The 14346-nt window shown below is 35.8% G+C and overlaps 1 protein-coding gene across 4 annotated transcripts in view; it reads right to left on the reverse strand.

Annotated features, from left to right (window-relative positions):
- The window catches only part of Fchsd2 (FCH and double SH3 domains 2), a 282704-nt gene that overhangs the window by 71292 nt on the left and 197066 nt on the right, over positions 1-14346 (reverse strand). For 2 of the 4 annotated variants that reach the window (XM_010603234.1, XM_033764200.1), the window contains exons 10-11: positions 7382-7477; positions 6046-6117 (exon numbers count right to left, since the gene is read on the reverse strand). In XM_010603234.1, coding sequence (XP_010601536.1) covers positions 6046-6117; positions 7382-7477 — 168 coding nt within the window. The remainder of the gene's footprint in view (positions 1-6045; positions 6118-7381; positions 7478-14346) is intronic. The other 2 variants (XM_010603233.1, XM_010603232.2) reach the window with 1 other exon arrangement.

Genomic DNA, 14346 nt, shown 5'->3' on the forward strand with positions numbered 1-14346 from the left:
CAGCACTCCTTTTTTTAAATTTAAATTTTATTTATTTATTTATTTTTGTTTGTGTTTTGAGACAGTGTCTCACTATGTAGTTGAGACTGACCTGGAATTTACTATGTACCTCAGCCTGGTCTCAAACTCACAGCGATCCTCCTGCCTCAGCCTCCCAAGTGTAGGGATTACAGGTGTGCACCACCATGCCCGGCTCATTCCTTTTTTAAAAAATTCCAGCACTCTTTGAGGGTACCTGAGCAATTTAGTGAGATCCTGTCCCCCAACCCCAAATAAATAAATGAAGGAAGGAAGAAAGGACAGACTGACTATAGATGTAGCTCAGTGGGAAGGCCATGGGTTCAGTCCCTAGTACTGCCAGAAATAACAAGAAGAAGATACAATTTCAGTTCATTTTAAGGTAACTACAAGGGCACATGTAGTTCAGACTGAGCCACCTGCCTAGAAGGGTAACATAACCTAGGAGAGAAAGGCTAATTTTACAGAAGAAATAGTCTTATTTTTCAAGTTACCCAAAAATATAACCATTTGAAAGGGAAAAAATGATGATCTGTATGGCGAATGAGAAACACTAATACAGTAAAACGTACTATTCCAATCCAGCTTCAAAAAAGAGTTTCAGGGTTGTTATCCCAGTGTTGTGTACTGGGAACAATCTTATCGACTCTCATGTTAGGGGTATGTACTTTTTGTGCTTTTTAGTTTATTGGTAGGTAGATAAGAAATTTATCAGGTTAAGTACTTAATCTATTCTTTATGAAGTTTACTAACATATAGGTATTTTAAGAAATTTAATTATAATTATTTCTAAAAATGACCTCTTGACAGGCTTGGTGGCACACATCTGTAGTTCCAGTTACTCAGAGGCTGAGACAGGAGGATTGCTTCAGCCTAAAAGTTTTAGCCCAGCCTAAGCAACATGCTGAGATTCCACCTCCAAGTGAAAACAAAACAAAACAAAAAAACAGCTGGCTCTTGTAAGTTATTGCATGCCAAACACCCATGTTTGTATAAGTTCAAAAAAGGTTCTGAAAAATCACAAGTTATTTTTGGTAAGTTTGGAGGCAGAACTTTGAAATGTGAAGCAAAATTTGACTTGAACTAAAGAGATGTCATTCATTGTTTTTATTTATTTCACTTTGTATGAATATTCAAATATTTTCCTGCAAAACAACTACATGATTATAGGGTGCTTTTCCATGCCCCACTCAGCGTATAATGCAATATGTGGTACATGCATCTCCTTTGTAAAATCTGAAAAATTCTCAATTTTGAAATACATTAGGCCCCAAAAATTTTAGTAAGAGACTATAGAGCCTGAAGTCATCTATTTAAAACATCACATACCTTGGAGAGGAATTGTGCAGTACCTCTTGTTTTGTTGTTGTTGTTGTTTTTGTTTTGTTTTTTTTTTAGACAGGGTCTCACTACGTAGTTGAGACTGACCTGGGACTCACTATGTAGCCCATGGTCTCAAACTCACAGCAATCCTCCTGCCTCAGCCTCTTGAGTGCTGGGATTATAGGCGTGCGCCACCATGGCCCGCTGTGCAGTGCCTCTTAAATATGACCAAACTTATTCCAATTATGTAAGGCTAGCAGCACCTTCACTTGGGATAGAAGCCGTAACTTTTCCAGATTACTGGGTTGTATGTGTAGTCTCTCAGAGGAGTAGAGTGGAGAACTGGTGTGGTCTGAGCCTTGGGGAAATTTTGGAAACCTCTGGAAAAAGATATACCATACAGTGTATCTCTGCTAAAGGAGCACTATTCCCGTGTATTGGGTTAGAATATCAAAAGCAAATCTAAGAAAAAAATATGTCCCAGAATAAACACAAAAACACCTGCCCAATATGTCAGCGATGGCAGCAGCAACAGCAAATCTTGTGTCTGGTACTGTCCAGCAGAAAGGCATGACTAAATGAATAGCTTCACGAGGAGTACATCTTTATTTAGGCAGTTCTTTCAGAGGTTTTCATTCAAGAGCTATAATCCCAAGTCCCAAGCAAACTTCCTGTGTGCCTATACTTTCTATGCAAAGCCTTAGAGACCACTATTTGCTTAGAGAAGGGGACTTATTGTACAGATGGTAGGCTTTCTATGAAAAACAAGCCCTTTCTGAAAGCTGAAGAAATAAGGACAACCTCTTTGAACACCAATCAACAATGCCGGGTCTAGAAAGCAGAATTCATGTCTTTAGTCAAAACCTTTAAGTTTTGCATACTGTACCCAACAGTATTTATCCAGCAGAAAGATTTCCTACAGATTCTTTATCACAATCTTTCAAGTTTATGAGATAGTGCTATGTACAAAATTTCTACAAGTGGGAAAAGCCACCCATATTAATGAGAATTTTTGAGTATAATTTGTTTTCTTTTTCTTTTTGGTATCAGGGATTGAACTCCAGACCTTGCCACTTGCGAGGCAGGAGGTGGAACCACTAAGCTAAATCCCCAGCGCTTTTGAGTATAATTTTTGCATGTTATATTAACCCTTTGGAGTCTTTTATAGACAAGGGCAGTTTTTGTTAAATATTTATTTTTAATAGATACATAAAATATTCCACTTAAAACCTAAACACGCAAAATTCCTAAAGCAAATGGACATTTTACTTAATACAATTGTTAATATACAGAAGAATTAAGTATTAGAAATAGTCACCAGGAAAGTATTTATCAGAAATTAAATGCTAGATTTTTGCTGACATCATCTCTGAGGGTCTTATTTACAATTCAAGGAAGGTAAAGGGGAAAGAATTCTCTTATTCTCACCAGGAAACCTGGGGAAACTTGTTTTTCTCTCCTTTAAAGATCATACTGTACTTATCTAATTTTATTAATATGTGTGTTTTTTATAATATACTTCCCATCTCTCACTGAACTTGTGCATTTTCACAGGATATGAGGAAATACCTCAAAGGACATTCATAACTAGTTCGGGCAATGGAAGGAAGGTGTACTAAGAAGCAGAGGTGCTAAAAAGTGCAAAGTCCTAAGAGAAGTAAGAATGGATACTAAATGTCAGAAATTGATTACTATTTTTTTCCATACAGATTGTCTTGTAAGCTTATAAAATGCTAAGAAAGCAGTTGATGAACTCTACTTTGTAAAATAAAAATAAGAGAAGTCCCAAGAGAATTGTAGTGAGCAGTCTAATAAGGAAGCCGAGTACTCTTAAGAATTCATAATCTAAGTTCAATCCCCAGTACCAAAAAAAAAAAGAAGGGCCGGGGATTTAGCTCAGTGGTTCGGTGGCCTGCCTTGCAAGCTCAAGGACCAGAGTTCAATCCCCGATAACAAAAAAAAAAAGAATTCATAATCTATATAATGTCCTCTACATCTGATATTTAGGTATTTCCTATAGGAATTAGGAGCAAAACCGAAATAAAAAGGAAAAAATACTTACTTTATGTAAAGATACATAAGAAACTACAAAAACAAGCAGTGAACATCTATACCTAAGGTAGTCATTTTATACAAAAGGAAGCTGAGTTAGAAAAATTAAATAGCTAGTTTTGGACACCAAAACCTGTGAATTCTCCTGGTCCAGCAACTATATGAATATGTACCACCAATATGACTGTGTGGCAGATGAACGACTCTCCTACACTGAAATGTTAGTAAATGTATGTCAGTTCTGCTTCACAGAGTATCCTTTGGGAAAGATGTTTAAGGGTACCTCAGAAAAATTCTGCATTAAAAACTCATTTTGGCAGTAAATGTGTATTTTAATAATTTTAGAAGGATTTCTAACTTGGTATCATCTGAGAAATGGTAATAGGAGGAAACAAAGAAAGGGCACCTTAGAAATCAATAACTCTATATGGAAATATGAACATGAAAATCTCCTTTCAATATTAACCATCTGAAAGCTACTAAGTTACTATATCAGCCAAACTTGCCATTATTCATTGTCACTTGTAATCATCTTCTGGTTAATGCAATACTGTGGAATTCCCCAGTTTATGTTTGAAGAGAGTAGACAGAAGTGTTGCTTTATAAAACCATTTTGATTATTTCGTTTGGTGCACCATTCCAAAGCATGAGTCAAAATAATCAAATACTGAAATTACATGAAATGGAATTTTATCAGAGGAAATAAAAGATGAGCCAAGGCAGGGCAATAAAGCCATGTCTTAATTAAATTCCTCTAGTAACACTGTAATTACGTTTTTTGTTGGCTATCCCAGACTTTTGTAGGAAAATGCTGCAACATGAAATGGATTCTATAAAAAGTTATTTTTTTGTTTAAATTTTAAGACAGTATATAAAAATCTTAGGTATGGTGGTACATTCCTGTAATCCCTGCACTTGGGAGGCTGAGGCAGGAGGATTGCTGTGAGTTCAAGGCCAGTCTGATCTACATGGTAAGCTCAAGGCTAGCTTGAACTACAGAGCAAGACACTGTCTTAAAAAAAAAAAAAGAAAGAAAGAAAGAAAGAAAGAAAGAAAAGAAAAAACACTAAAAAAACCAAAACACACACACCCACATACACACAAAAAAACCTTCCAAAACTTGAGCAGAAAACATGAGCTGCATTTTATCATACTAGATACTTTAAAAGTCTTATGACTTTCCTAAATATATCTTGCCTAAATTTAGATCAAATTTTAGCGATTAAAGTTCCTAATTCAAATGATAAAATACAGAGCAATACTGTCCTGTCTCCACAATGGATCTCATCATATTACTGCCTTATTTGAAAACATCCCATAGTTCTCTATTTACTACTATGATAAAACTCCTTAGATAAAATCTGGTTGCAACCCACATCTGTGGTACTGTTCAGCTTCTCTTCCATCATCTCAAGACTACCTGGCATCTCAGAAACAGGTTATGCACTTTCAAACTTTTCTAGTTTCAGTACTTAATAGTTGAGTGACCTTAAACAAATCTCAACTACAAAACAGGTAATAAAAGTGATACCTACACAGGCCAGGGATTTAGCTCAGTGGTGCTGCCCCCTGGCAAGTAAGTCCCTAGTTCAATCCCTGGTACCCTGCCAAAATCTAGGATTATCATGAGGGTTAAATGAGTTAATACAGTAATTCAATTAGAAAAACATACAGCATAAAATAAATGTACAGTGAGTATCACCTATTACTTTTATTATTTTCAATTGTTGCTTTCACTTCCTGACATACTGTTTCTCAATCTCTGCAGAGTAAACTTCAATTCATCTTCAAAATGTAACTCATAACAAGAGGAAAGCAACCCAATAAAAATGGATAAAATAGTTGAATAGATATTTTACCAAAGTAGATATGCCTAATAAGCTCATGAAAAGACTCAAGAGTATTAGAAATTAGGCAAATACAAATCAAAACCACCATGAAATATTTCACAACCACCAGAATGGCTATAATGACAAAGAAAAGGCTAAGGATATAGCTTAGTGGTAGAGCACTTTGCTTATTAGCATACACAAGGTCCTGGGTTTGATTTCTAGCACTGAGAAAAAAAACTGGAATTCATTTTTTAATGGGCAAAGAATATTTAATTTATAACAAAAACAAAAACTATACACAAAATACTTTTTAGTTAATGTTTTCAAAATTATTATCCTAAAGATTTTTCAGTGGTTGATAATCTTGAATATTTTTTATGAAAGCATAGTTGCTTATCATTTTTCATTATAAAAAATTAATTGCTCAAGTGTTCGATATATGTCCTCAGGAAACAGAATAGCACAGAAAGAACATTACTATTTCAATCACAAAAGCTGTATGTGTCATTCATTCATAATATTATTCTAGGGCCAGGGATTTAGCTCAGTGGTTCTGGCGCTTGCCTTGAAAGTACAAGGGCCAGAGTTCAATCTCCGGTACAAAAAAAAAAAATCTGGCCATAAGAAGCTCACATCTTTTCGCTGTATACAGTAAAGGAAACTCCTAAATTATATGAGAAAAACAGAAGGAAATAGCTGATGCAATCAGTGGCCCTGTATACATACATACAAGCTTCATCCCAACACCAGGCCCACCCTTCATTAACATGCAGACCCACACATCCCATCCCTCCAACCCTTTACCCACAGCCCCATATACCTCAGCTATGGTCATTCTCAGAGCACTGACAGGGGAGAGCTCAATATCCACCAGTTGGGCGGCTTTTAAACTCTGCCCAGTAAAGATTGCACAAGGACAGAAAACAGCATAGAGTTAGAATTTTAAGGCAAAATTTAGGGTCACAATAGCTAAGAACACTGAGTAGTCTTAGGAAACAAAGAAGAACTTATGTCTTAGCCCAGTTGGACTTTGGAAAAGAGAGATGAGAGCTGCTGTTTCTCTGATTTTTCTTAGGCAAATGGGCAAAGATAAAATAATCTCAAATTAGTCACACTTTAAAATTAAGCCAGATATACTTGCCATACTCTGTATCTTCTAACATTCTACTTAATCTCAGACTTTACAGAAGTCAATTATAGGACAATGTCATTGAGGCAGTACATAAAAAAGCTGATTGATAGTAACTATCACTTATGTAAAGGGCAAAGATTATTATCTAGAGGGAAATACTGATTTCCTACATTTATTTATATAACCACTAATAAGGCTACTTAAAATGTAAGAAAAGTAATGACATACCTCTAGCACATGTATTTCTACTAAACGATACTATCAAACCCTGGGACTATATAATAACCCCTCCAATTACATCTAAATGTACAAAATGTACCAAAAGACCTTATAAATATAACCTGACTTCCCTCTTCGCTTGTCTATATTGACAGGAGGTGCTAGTGATGCCAATATCTGCTTTCTCATTTTGAAGACATTAGATTTCACTTTTCATGTTATTAAACTAATGATTTGGCTTTTAAGAAAAACTCAAACAATGATAAACATTTCTTATAAACTCAAAAAATGTATGATTAATGTCTGCGCTTTAAAAATTGCCAGCTTGGGGTTTATATTAATACTTTAACATTCTAAAAGCTGAATTATCAAAGGACTATACTTTTTATAAAACCAACCAAAACATCTCCATGCATATATTTATTATTCCACTTATTAATTCTGTTCTGGTTAAAATTTAACCAGTGGTTTCTTTGGAAGGGTGTAACATTAAGAATTTCGTAGACAAAAGACATACTTTATATTTGAATATGTTGAATATTTCTTCTTCTCTCAGTTGTTTTCAGGCTTTTGGTAACTTAACTTGTCTTATAATTTAACCTCAGTACAAAATGGTGAGCATAATGATAATAAGTGTGTCAGCTACATTTTAGAAAAAAATGTCATGGTTTTTCTTCATCTTCACAGTTTGTCACAAAATTCGAGAGACATACTAAGCTCTTCCTGTCTATTCCAAGGATGGTAAGTTATTTGAGCACAAACACAAGTTAACAATAAAGGAGTCAAGAATATGGAATTCCCTTACAGTATCACTGTCACAGGGCTGGAACTGGAAGGGCTGAGGTTTGTGAAACACGGCATTCTCTTGTAAAAACAGCTGAAGATTATAGTCCCGTATCACCTAAAGAGAAAAAGATGTCTTTAAGTCTTTACTAAGTTTAAAAGGTCCAGTAATTACATTTTAACATTTAAGATTTATTCAGTTCTTTTCTATACAAATGAGAAATCAACCAACACTGTGGTAAAAACAAAATGATAATATTATACATTTTTTCACTTTTAGGTAAGATTTGTTAGTTATATGTCCTATTTTCTAAAATATCTAGATTTGGAAAGTACTAGTTTAGAAGTCCAGATTTGGAGACCAGACAAAACATAGTATTTTAATATAGCATGAAGATACAAAAAGCTATCTTTTGTAAGGGCCAATATGTATGTGAATGGGAAGCATGTTACTCTGGTTTCTCCCAGCTCTAAGGTTTTACGAGCCTCTTAAAGTTTCACGGAGGTTGCTATTCAGTAAGAAACTATCAAAATAATCCCTAGCACAAAATTGCATTTTTAGAGTATTTCTTGGAATATTTTCAAGGAGGTTGTGTTCTAATTACTATTTTAAAGCATAACAATAAGTCAGACTAGGAAGGAATCTATATAGAATTCTGATACACAAAGAAGAGCAAAATAAATAGCACAGAAAGACAATCATTTGAACAAGAACACATTGCATTATGTAACCTAGAAAACAGTGAAAATCAGCAGCATATGATGTGCAGAAACCCATTTTCTGTTGTGCTGCCTTGCTTACTCTTTAGCCATCTTTCATTTGCAGTAAATTACAGCTCAGCCAGAAAATGGCAGAAGAAAAAAATTCAAAGCAGCTCTGTAGCTTTATCTTGGTAGTCCTGGGAAAAGATGGATTATTTGAGGAACGGATTAAGTAGGGGATGTATTTTTCATTTTATTTACCAGTGCAATCCCAGTTCTCTATAGCTACCTCCCCATCACTCAACCAAACATTTATTGAGAGAGCTTCCTAGGTCCAATGTAAAGTGCAGGAGTGAGGAAGAATGAATATATGAATAAAATGAGCAAACAAGGTTAGTATTTTTCAAGAAATTGTATAATGTGGAAACCAGGAGAAGTAAATGGGTTACACAATTAAAATACACTATGAAAGAATGTAGAGGGCACAGGGAGAGCACAAGAGGGTGATATCTAATTCAGTCTGAAGGGTGGGGTAGAGTGGTTTGAGAGAATTTGGTTAGGAAGACACACTGAATAGACATATTCTTTTTTTTTTTTTTTTTTTTTTGGTACCTGGGATTGAACTCAGGTCCTTACACTTGTGAGGAAGGCACCAGAACAACTCGGCTAAATCCCCAGTCCCTGAATAGACATATTCTTAAAGGGATAGGTGTTTTTGCACTTTTCTTAGACTCTACTTATAAACTAGAATAACTAAAAGCTCATGGTGCAGCCATCACAGCCTCACTGATCACCATGTAGAAAAGGTATGTGGGTCATTCTTTTGGTTGTCAAACTTATCCTCAGGCATTGCAAACCAATTTGGGACCAGGTTTAGTGGTGCACACTTGTAATCCTAGCACTTGGGGGACTGGAGGATCGTTGCAAGTTGGACGCTAGCCTGGGCTACATAGTGAGTACAAGGCCAGCCTGAACTAAACTTCACAGTGAGACCCTGTCTCAAACAAAACAAAACAAAACAATACAATACACCACATCAGTTGTTGGGGGGCAACCTTTAAAAATGTAAAACTTTCTTGGGGAAAATTTCAAACATATGAAAGTAGAAGAGACAGTATAATGCATCCTCATATACTCATCACTTAATTTCCATCTACTCGCCTTATAAACCTATCTACTTCTTCCACCCCTAACTGTATTAAAGTTCCAGAATACCATCTTATCCATAAATCTTTCAGTAAGATATCTAAAAGAACAAGGCTCTTTTAAGAAAACATTTCAATATTCAAATTTATAAGTACTTACAAAACAACCAACTAACATTCGAATTTCCCTGTTACTTCTTTTAAGGAAATCATTTTCAAATCAGGATCCAAATAAAGTCCCAGAATACAATCAGATGTTTCTTAGGTTTGTTTCTCATATACCATAAGTTTCTTCTTTCTTTTTTCCCTCTTGTAATTTAAAAGCTGAAGAAACTAAGTTTTTGTTCTGCAATCACTCAGTCAATTTTTTTTTTTTTTTTTTTGTACCAGAGATCAAACTCGGGCCCTTGTGCTTGTAAAGCAGGTGGCGGAATCACAGCCAGATCCCTGGCCCTAAGTCTTAATTGTTTACTGCATCCTTGTATTTTATTCCCTGTATCTCCTTAAACTGAAATTTTGATCTTTAGGCATACTTGGCTTTTGTTTGTTTGTTTTCATGAGGAGGCTCGCCTCTTTTTATGAGATTAACAGCTGTAGAAGTGGATGGTAGCCCCTCAAAGGATATACTCATGTCTTAATCCCTGAAACATATGCGTTACCTCATTTGGAAAAAGTTTCTTCAAAGATGTGATTAAGTTAAAGATTATGAGATACGATCATTCTAGATTACCCAGATGGACCCTAAAGTTGGTAAGTATTTTTATAACAGACTCAGAAGAGAACACAGACAAAAAGGGAGGATGATGTGACCACTGAGGCAATGTTGAGTGATGTAGTCACTTGGCCAAGCTCTACAGGGAACTCAGAAGCTGGAAGAGGTAAGGAACTGACTTTCCCCTAGAACCCGTGGAGGGAGTACAGCTTGCTGACATTTAGATTTGACTTTTAGACATGGAAATGGAAAAAAAATATGCAAAGAGGTCCTGTTCACTTCCTAATGTCAACATCTTGCGTAACTATAGTACAATGACAAACAAGAAATCAACATGGTACAAACCATAAAGTTTATTTAATTATCAACTATATATGCATAATTTAGGTACTATGAGTACAGAAATACTTTTATCACATTTTAGCTTCATGTAATCATGACCACAATAAAGATACTTAACTGAACCATCACAGTACTCGTGTTCAAATATTTTCAAATTGGATGTACTGATTTGTATCCCATAGGGTAGTGTATAAGTTTCCATTAATCCCTATTTTTATGAACATTTATTATTTTCCTATCTATCCATCCATCCATCCATCTACACACCCACCCATTTCATGAAGACTGAACTCAGGGAGAACTGAATTATATCTCCAGTCCTCTTTAATTTTTTTGTTTTCTTGTGTTTTTAATTTGAGACAGGGTCTGGCTAAGTTGCCCAGGCTGGCCTTAAACTTTCATCCCTCTCTTTACTCCTTCTACCTCAGCCTCCTGAGTAGCTGGGATTATAAGCATGGGCTATCACATCTGGCTCTGTCTTTATTTTTGATATGATAATGGAATCTCCTGGTAGTCTTGATTTCTATTTCCCGATTATTAATGAGGAAAAGCATCTATATTAGGTAGTTGGAACTGCCACAACAAAGTACCACAGACTGGGTGCTTAAACATCAGAAGCTTATTTCTTCAAAGTCTGGAGGACAGAATTTCAAGATCAAGATGTTGGCAGAGCTGGTTTCTTCTATGTGACTGGCAATTGGACATCTTTTCTAGTACCTTCACATGGTCTTCTTTTGTACTTGTTTCTATCTTAACTTTATTTTACCATAATTATCTATTAAAAGTATCTATCTCCAAATATAGTTACTTGAGCAGGATTAGGGGTTAGCATTTAAAACACATGAATGTTTAGGGAGTTGCAATTCAGCCAATAACAGCTTCTTATATATTAATGTCTATCTATATTTTTTAATTCTGTGAAATGTACATTATATGATGGTACCAGAAGTTCCTTTCTTTTTTCATGAGAGTAATATAATATTCCATTGTGCCATGGTTTGGATTGAGAACATCCCCGAAAGGCCTCATGTACTAACAGGCAGGGCTTCTGGAAAGTGGTTCAATCATGGGGCAGGTGTGTGTGTGTGTGTGTGTTTGTGTGTGTGTGTGTGTGTGTGTGTGTGTGTGTGTGTATGTGTGTGTGATAGCTGACTTGTTATTATGAGGTGGGGTCCGGTTGGAAGAGGTAGGTTATTGGGGGACAAGGCCTGGCAGGGTCTATCTTCCTTCTTGGCTCCTCACTTCACTCTTCTTTCTTGCTTCCTGGCTCTTTTTGGCTGCCATGATGTGAACAGCTTACTTTCACCCAGGCCTGTCCATCATCCTGTTCCCGTGTTTAAACCTGACAAACATGAACTAAAACTTCTGAACTGTGAGCCAAAATAAACCTCTCCACCTTTAAATGGAGGGTGTTGGATACTGTGCTTCATTGAAAGAAAAGAGATTAAGACAGATTTTGGTACCAGGGGTTAGGTCACTGCTGTGAATATATTTGACCTTGTGGTTCAGAAACCTTTGTGGTTCACAGGTGGATTTTATAAAGGTTTGGAGATGCACACTAGCAAAACCCTAGAATGTCTTAATCCAATTTGATGGGACATTCTGATCAGTGCTCACAAGACCAAAATGCTCACAGAAATGCAGAATGTAAAAACCAGGCTCAGGAGATTTCAGCTGGAAACATGTATACCAATGGCAGCTGGACTCCAGGCCCTGTATTTATGCTCTGGCAGAAAAAATTTGTCTTTATTTTGCTCATGTCCTCAGACTGCAGGAGATTCAGATTAAGGGATACTGGATTAATTAATCTGGCAGAGGAAATTTCAAGAAAGCAGTACGCATGATACAGCCTGAATGTGCTCACAGGCAGAGCTTCTGGAAGGTGATTTGATCACGGGCAGAGAGTGAGTGTGTGTGTGTGTGTGTGTGTGTGTGTGTGTGTGTATTTGTCAGTGGAATATTGAGGTCCCTCACTACAACTGTATTAGTGCTTATTTCATTTTTCATATCCATTAATTCTTATTTTGTATAGTTGGGGGCATTAGTATTTGGTGCATATATATTTATGATTATCATTTCTTACTCTTGTTCCCTTTACAAGGATGTGGTGACCTTCTATGTCTCTCTTAATTAGTTTTGGTTTGAAATCTAGTCTGTCTGAAAATAAGATAGCTACCCCTGTTTTTTTCTGGGCTCCTGTCACAGGGATGACTGTTTTCCATCCTTTTACTCTCGGTCTATGAATTTCTTTGTGGATTAAGCGGGTTTCCTGTGTACAGCATATTGTTGGGTTTTGCTTCTTAATCCATTCTGCCAGCCTATTTCTTTTGATTGGTGAATTGAGGCCATTAACACTGATGGTTATGCCCAGCGTGGGGGTGAACACCTGTAATCCCAGCGCTTGGGAGGCTGAGGCAGGAGGATCGCTGTGGGTTCGAGACCAGCCTGGGTTACATAGTGAATTCCAGGTCAGTCTCACCTACATACATAGTGAGACTCTGTCTCAAAAAACAAAACAAAACAAAACATTGATGGTTATAACTGTTATGTACTGTTGTGTTATTTTCCTGTTGTTGGTTCTTTCATTTTTAAAAATTTCCCTCTCTCCCTTTAATTTCTTGCCTTTAATTTCTTTGCTCTATTGACACTTATGGAGTTGTGGACTTTGTTTTCTTCTTCCAGGATATTGTTTAGAAGTGTTTGGAGTGCCAGTTTGGCATTCATGAAATTTCTCAGGTGTTGTCGTGGGAGTATCTCATTTATCCATCAATTTTTAAAGATAGTTTTACAGGATACATCAGTCTAGGTTTGAGGTTGTTATCTTTTAGGACTTGAAATATCTCACTGCAGGCTCTCCTTGAGGGTTTGTGTTAAAAAGTCTGCTGTGATTCTGATGGGCTTTCCTTTGCATGTGATTTGTTTCTTTTCTCTAACTGCTTGAAGTATTCTGTTCTGCTGTTGGATTTCCAGGATTTTGATTATTATATGTCTAGGTGTATTTTTTTTTGCTTCTTGATCATGGCTACTTGGGAGTCCTATATGCCTCACTGTATGTCAAATTCTTCCCCTCTGGGAAGTTTTCTGTCATTGATTCTGTAAAGTTTCTTTTTTAAAAATTTTTTTCTTTTTATTGAGTTTATTGGTACAATCTAGGTATACAATACAGTTACATTCATTATTGGGATCCTATACCTTTACATGATAGGTTTGATTCTCATTTTTTCCCCTTGTCCCTGCCCTCCCTTCACCCTCTCCTCCCCTCCCCATTTACGAACACTTTATTTCCATTTTATCATTTTCTCATATTTTTTTCCTCTCCCTTATTACCTTTCCCCCACCCTTTCCGCTTTCCCTACAACTTTAGCCCTTTACTTTCTATTTCACATTATTAGTTATCTCATTAGGATCCTGTGTACTATTATAGTTTTTCACACCAGAGAAACTATTTGATATTTTAGTTAAAGAAATCTCTGTATGAACATTCAAAATAGGGAATCCTAAAATAAAACTAAAAAGGAAAGTAAAAGAGAAAAGGCAATGATGTAAGATTAAAATAATCCTTAATTCTGAAGATGAAAATGATCCCTGAACATATTTAAATTGCTTCTTGCTCTTGTAGTCTTATCTTACTTTTTTCATTATTTAGAGAATACTTTATTAATTTCTGTAATCAAACCCACGTAGATATGACCTTACATATTTAATACAGTGCGTTACCCCTATACAAATGGAAAAAAATTAACATTTCTAGACCAATATGGCTGTCAATTTCTGTACAATGCCAACTCAACACAGTAAATTGGGATGACTTTTTCCAAAGTTGACAGCACAGTTAGTTTCCAAAAATTTGAATTATATATCTATATGTATATATATATATATATTTATATTTATATAAAAAGACCAATAATACCAGTATGTTATGCATCAATAGCAGAAACAGCTTTTCCAGGTTCTGCAGTCACCTGAACAAAATTATAGATATTCAGCACATTCCATTAAAAAAAACAAAGAAAAGAATACTATCCAGAAAACAGCAAAGTTCTGTTGCTGTTGTGGTACCTGGCACCATTTTTTTTTTTTTTT

The sequence above is a fragment of the Fukomys damarensis genome, unplaced genomic scaffold (genome assembly GCF_012274545.1).
Source record: "Fukomys damarensis isolate Sample0158 unplaced genomic scaffold, DMR_v1.0_HiC HiC_scaffold_16, whole genome shotgun sequence".
NCBI classification, from domain to species: Eukaryota; Metazoa; Chordata; class Mammalia; order Rodentia; family Bathyergidae; genus Fukomys; species Fukomys damarensis.